The 6,469-nt window shown below is 42.4% G+C and overlaps 1 protein-coding gene across 1 annotated transcript; it reads right to left on the reverse strand.

Annotated features, from left to right (window-relative positions):
- Nucleotides 1-4,243: 4,243 nt before the first annotated feature.
- Nucleotides 4,244-6,103, reverse strand: LOC133803914 (GRAS family protein RAM1-like). Its single transcript, XM_062242057.1, has one exon. It carries the CDS (start codon nt 5,919-5,921, stop codon nt 4,356-4,358), a length of 1,566 nt encoding a protein of 521 aa, XP_062098041.1. The 5' UTR covers nt 5,922-6,103; the 3' UTR covers nt 4,244-4,355.
- Between the last annotated feature and the right edge of the window lie 366 nt (nt 6,104-6,469).

A 6,469-nucleotide genomic window follows, 5' to 3' on the forward strand; every position in this document is an offset into this window, starting at 1 on the left:
TGGTCACCGAGACTGGATAGTCTCCCAAGCTCACGGGGAGCTCAATGGATCCCATATAGGCAGTTCCTTCTCCTGAAAAGCCGTACAAAGTAGTTGCACACGCTTTCAGGTCGTGAAGGGAGAGTCCCATCTTCTCTAGGGTTGCTTTGTAAAGGATGTTGACTGAGCTCCCATTATCTATGAGAACTCGGTGAACCCTTTTATTGGCCAACTGAAGAGTAATGACCAGCAGATCATGATGAGGGAACTGAACATGAGAAGCGTCTTCCTCGGTGAATGTTATTGGCTGTGTTTCAATCCTCTGGCTTTTTGGTGCCCTAGGTTCGGGTTCATAAGGATACCCGTCCCCTTTCTTCAACTCGTTAACATACCTCTTTTGGGCATTCCTGCCCCCTCCTGCGAGGTGAGGCCCTCCTGAGATGGTTATTACATCCTCTCCATCTATTGGCGGGGGCCTATCTTCTTCCCGAGATCGGGAGTTATTGTTTTGTGTGGTCGAAGGCACGGCTGCTCTCTGGCTCGCGGCCGCCTGACCAGTACTCTGGTTTTTGACATAATGCCGGAAGTAACCTCTCGAGATCAACCCTTCGATCTCGTCCTTCAGTTGTCGACATTCATCGGTTGTATGTCCGGTGTCTCTGTGAAATCGGCAATACTTACTGGAATCCCTCTTGGATTTTTGGTTTCTCATTGGGTCCGAACGCCTAAAGGGGACCTGGTTTTCATTAGCCAGATATATGTTCTCCCGAGACTCATTGAGCTTAGTGTATACCTTATACACGGAGAAATACCTCTCCCCTTTCTTTTTCTTTCCTCCCTCAGCTTCGAGGTTACTTCCTTCATTCTTTTTCCTCTTGGATGGGTTCTCCGAGGCAGGCTTTGGTGCCGCTGGGTCCGCCGAGGTTGAGGCAGAGTTGATGTTTATTGTTGTAGTTTCGGACTGGGAGGTCGCTTTGAGCGTCGACCTTGCTTCCTCTACATTCACAAACCTCTGCGCTCGTCTGTTAAACTCGGTTATTGACCTTACCGGTTTCCCTTGCATGTCGTCCCAAAGGGCACTTCCCGGTAATACGCCAGCTCGGATAGTCATGAGGTGTCCGCTGTCATCCACATCCCGAGCTCGGGCTACTTCCAGATTAAATCTTGTCAAGTAACTCTTCAATGTTTCGCCCGGTTGCTGCCGGACGTTAGTTAAGGTGGACGCTTCTGGTCTGACCCCTACCATTGCTCTGAACTGCTTCTTAAAGTCTTTAGACAACTGCTCCCATGAGGTTATTGAGTGTCTCTTATACTTTTCGAACCAAATTTTGGCAGGTCCTGCCAATGATGTTGGAAACAACATGCACCTGAGCTCGTAACCCACGTTACTAGCTCTCATGATAGTGTTGAACGTGCTTAGGTGACTACACGGGTCGGTCTTTCCTTCAAACGTAGGGACGTGAGGAATCCGAAAACCTTGAGGGAATTGAGTGTCAGAAATATGGGGAGCAAACGACTCGAGCTCCTCATCAGAGTCCTCATATAGACCATTTCCTCGTTCATTCTTTAAAAGCCTAAAGGCTCTTTCGAGCTGATCGATTCTTTCTTGGACTGGGTCACTAGGAGGTGCTGTCTGGAATTGACTGTCATTGATAGTGATTCCAGGCTCGCGTCTTCGCAAGGGATCTCTACGCTTATTCAAGCGATCCCTCAGGTCTGGATTTGTTTGATCCCCATTCCCCCGACTCTGATTCAGATGATTTCGCAGGTCGGGACGATTCTTGTGACTTCCAGTATTCTTACGACCTCGGTTGTGTTTACTGACGGACCTGGTCTCTCCAGACTCATCACTGGTGAAACTCATTGCTCGGTTATTTCGCGATGGATTCTTTCCACGACTCCTCGTCTCCGCAGTGCGAGACCGAGACATCTGACTTCTCTCAGATGGAGCGCCTCTCCGCTCCCGGAAAGTCTCTCTGTTTCCTTGTCTTTCCCCCTCACGCCCTTGATCCTGATCCCGAACAGGTTGAGCGTTTCTGTGTGGGGGCGAAGGGTATCTTATGGGTGACGGAGGGAACCGTATCGGCAACGGTGGCTGCCACCCTTGTCGCGGCCTGGAGGGTCTAGAATTTGCCCGAGATGGGTCAATTGCATTGGGTGCGCTCCTAGGTACCTGAGTCCGAGCCTCTACAGGGGTTCGGTAATTCTCAGCTCCTACAAGCACTTCCACAGGCGGGTTAGGCGGGACCCGAGCTCGAGTATTCCTCTGAGGTCTAGGAGGAGCGGATGGCTCTGCTGGTGCCGGAGGTTGAGTCGGCCTCCTTGTGGCAGCATCCTTTCGTGGACGCCCGCGGGGCCCCCGGGGAGGAACATGTACGTCCCTTGGAGGAGGGACTTGGTTTTCGCGCGGAGGCGGGGGCTGAGCCACCTGCGCCTCTGGGGCTATCCTTGTCAACTCCTCATTCCGTTTGTTGGCTTCTGCCAACAGCTGCTTCAGTTTTCGATTTTCAAGCTCCACAATAGGAACGTACCGCTCAGGATTGTAATACATATCCTCATCTCTTGGTGGAGGAGGTGGTCCCCGGGAATCAAAGGACCCACTTCTCTCTTCAACATCCGGGTTCTCCATTGGTTGTTTTCCAGGACGTCTTGGGTAATTTTCCTCAGGGGTGTTCTGATTGTTTGTGGCCATGATTTTCTCAGGGATGAATGCTTAAGGCTCTCAATGAAAGCACCAAACTGTTGACGCCGTTTTTCGTCAAACAGTGAAAGAAGAGCACATAAACAATAACTGATAATGGCCAATTGAAATAAAACAATATAAACACACGATTTTTACGTGGTTCAGCAGTTAAATCTGCCTAGTCCACGAGTCTCTGTTATTAAGCTCAAGATTATCTCTGAAAATTCTTCAGCATGAATTCTCCAGAGTTTTCTCTCAAGGATTAGAATTTCGGTCCTTTACAATGGTACATGGCCTCTCTATTTATAGAGAAGATCGAAGAATACTATCCCACATATTTTGGGTAGTTACTCTTTTTGTGTAAATAAAATAAATGGCTTTAAATGTCTATAATCAGATATAAAAGGAAATGTTCCCTGAAGACCAGGAGACGTATAACTGACAAAATAATATCCCACGATTCTAGGGGATTTATAGTAATAAATGAGGATTACATCTCGTATTTATAACACTTGTAGATATTCAAAGTGGTTATCGCGTATCTCTAAGGCTTTAGCTTCCCAGGTTTCCCATCATCTATCGAGCTAGAAACATCTCCCGAGGCCACATGGCTTTCGGGATCGTATGTGCGTCGAGCTTGGGACCCCTGATCCGAGGTCGTCCCTGAAGATGAGAGCGTTCACGGAGCTATCTTTCGAGGTCACCATACTCGAGGTCGTCTATGTCCTGCAGGCTCGACATTCAATCCTGGAGCATGTTTCCAACCTTATGAGTCCACTTATTCGCGAATCCAACTTTCGAGGTCATATTTAACATAGCTCGAAATCTGGGTGTAACAATGTGCAAACCTGTTCGAAATATAATATTTAGTGTGGTGGTGGTGTTGGTGGTGGTGTGAGGTGAGAGATAGTGTAATAAAAGAGAAAGGTGGAAGAGAAAAGAGAGAAGAGAAAAATGAGGAGTGAAAAGTGAGGAAGAAATGGTAAGGGCATTTTGGGTAAAGTACAAAAAAGTAGCATTATTTTGAAAATTTTAATATGCCTAGCATTTTTTTATAATTATAGTATTTATTAAGCATACAAAGTGAATTTTCCCATAACAAACAAATAATACTTTGCTCTAAATTTGTGCTTTGTAAGGCATATTATTCCGAGCATCGAGAACCTAGACAGCCAAGAATATTCCTAGTCTTGTTATTGGTTTATTCAGATCTTATAAATGAAACATATTTCCCTTTATTCTTTTAATTATATTTATCACATCAAGAGTCAAGACCGAAATTTTATTATTTTAGATCAAATCTGATTAATTAAACTTTTCAAATAGTTTTTCTTATCTTCAAATTTGGTTGTAAATAATTTATATTTTATTTCTTAAACTTAATAGTAAGTCACATTCTTTAATTTTAATGACAACTATTAATGGTTAATTTCAATATATAAAGAAATTCAAGTACAGTAGAAAGCTTATATATTAATATTACTCTAGTTTGAAATTACTTATTATTTAGACCTCATGTATACATACAAACATATCGACGCTTATGATAACTATAAATAATCAGAGTATATATCTAAATATATTGTAGAGATAAAATTACAAAAATGAAAATGAACACACACACATATATATAGATAAGTTAGAGAAGTACGTTTAATGTAACACCTATATCTTTAAAAGGGATATCTCTATATTATAGACATTGCCATACAGAAGCTGTATGGAGATACCTATTTTGCCAGCCAAGAGAAATAGCTCTTCCCTCATCTCTTTCAAAAACCCTAAACCCACCGCCATTACTATTGTCACCATCGAACTGTAGAGGAGAACAATAATTGGTCCTCATTTTCAGGAGTAGCTTTGCTTGTATCAAAGACTTAGAGCTTATTCTAACCCCTCCAAATCCATGGCTCGCCATTCTTGCTTTCCACGTCTCCAGCCTCTCATATTTCGGACAACGATAATGATCATGGTCATGATGATCAAAGTCATAGTTGAGCATGATTTTGATATCTTTTCCCAGAAGATTCTTCTCTATGCTCAACCTCTCGGCGCTATCCAGAGGGAGACAATCTTCCAAAGAATCAAACATGGCAGCAAAATAGTGTAAAGACTCCATGAACCTGGACAAGAATGTTGTCGGAGTAGCTCTACTACCTTCTTGTTCAACCAAGATCACGATCGAAGGGTTGATGGAATGAACCAAATTCAACGTCTCGGACACCTCTGAATTGTTGCTCAGAGTGTTTAAATGGAACACTAAATTCACAGCCACTGTTTCGTTCCTCTTACTCCTTAGCTTATTAATAATATTACAAGAATTATTATGTCCTCTTAACAAACCTTGAAAATCAAAGACCAGATTCCGAAACCCTTTAGCGAAGCTCACAAGTCTGTTCTCCGTTTCTTGCAACTCTTCTTGACTCCTGCCAAATCCAGTAATCCGGAGCGAGATCGGCCGGTGGTTGCTGCCGCCGCCGGTGGCCTTATTTTCTGAAAGGGATTGTATGAGAGAAGGCCACTGAAATCCGTAAGAGATGTCGAAATCGATGACATGCAATGCGCGATTGATGTTCTTTTGATCATGATAATGATGATGAAGAAGATCTTCCTTCTCAAATGCCTCGATTATGGCTTGGTTAGCCGTGAAATGAGCGAATTGGTAGTAAGGAGAAACCCTGTAGAGGTTTATGAAAGCTATGAACTCTTGGCCTACCGTTGGCTCCTTCATGATCATGTCAAAAAATGGCGATTGCCGAGTGAGAATCTTGGCCGCCAAACCATCTGCAAAATAGGCCACTACCCTTTGAACCGAGTCGCCATTTAAGGACACACCTTCGTAAAGCTCGTTCAGATTCTCCAAGGCCGAAACTGTGTCGTTTTCGTTGATGGCTGTGGCGGTTAAAAGGAGAAGGTGGATCAAATTGAGGCCATTATTAGTACTTCCATCATTATTAGCAGTAGAACTAGTAATTGCTTTCTTATTAATAATATTCTTCTTGTGTTGATTAAGTTTGAGCATTTGTTCTCTGACTTGCAGAAGACGAAATATCTTCCCTTCGGTACTATTACTACTACAACCTTGATCATCATCATCATCATCATCATCATCATCATCATCATGTGAAATATTATTCATATTTATTCTTGATCTGATATTCCTCTTCCTTTTCCTATCATCACAACCCGAATCTGAAACAATTGCAAGGCTAAGACTCAATAGCTGCTCCTGATCATCATCAATGGCTTCCATTATCATTATATATAAGAAAGAGAGAGAGAGAGAGAGAGGCTTGAGACGATGATGAGAGAAATCAAGCAACTATATAGATGATATATATATTGATCAAATTCATAACGTACGCATGAAAACCCTTTTAGTTACAAGAGAATGTAACAGAAAGGACAAAAGAGATAATCTTATTACTAATTGATATAATTTTATTTTCTTTTTGGTTCTTTCTCAATGCATGATGAGACACAAGGATATATATATATATATATTTATATAAGATGGGATCTTTTGTTCTCTCAAAATCGTGTCTTAGTTGAAGAAAACATTAACCATATATATACATATATATATATATAAATTAATATTTATACTTAATATGTCGATACTTCCATCAGGCTTGTTTTCTATATATAAATATATGTATAGATCAAGTTTTTGATATACTGATATGTATGCAAGGACTTTTCTCTGTTATGCTTCTTTGTTGGTTGGGAAGGGTGTGAGAAGATGCCATATGCATTCGACAAGAAACAGCGGGGAAAATGGGGAATCCAACCTACCGAACCTCACCC

The sequence above is a fragment of the Humulus lupulus genome, chromosome X (assembly GCF_963169125.1).
Source record: "Humulus lupulus chromosome X, drHumLupu1.1, whole genome shotgun sequence".
Taxonomy (NCBI): domain Eukaryota; kingdom Viridiplantae; phylum Streptophyta; class Magnoliopsida; order Rosales; family Cannabaceae; genus Humulus; species Humulus lupulus.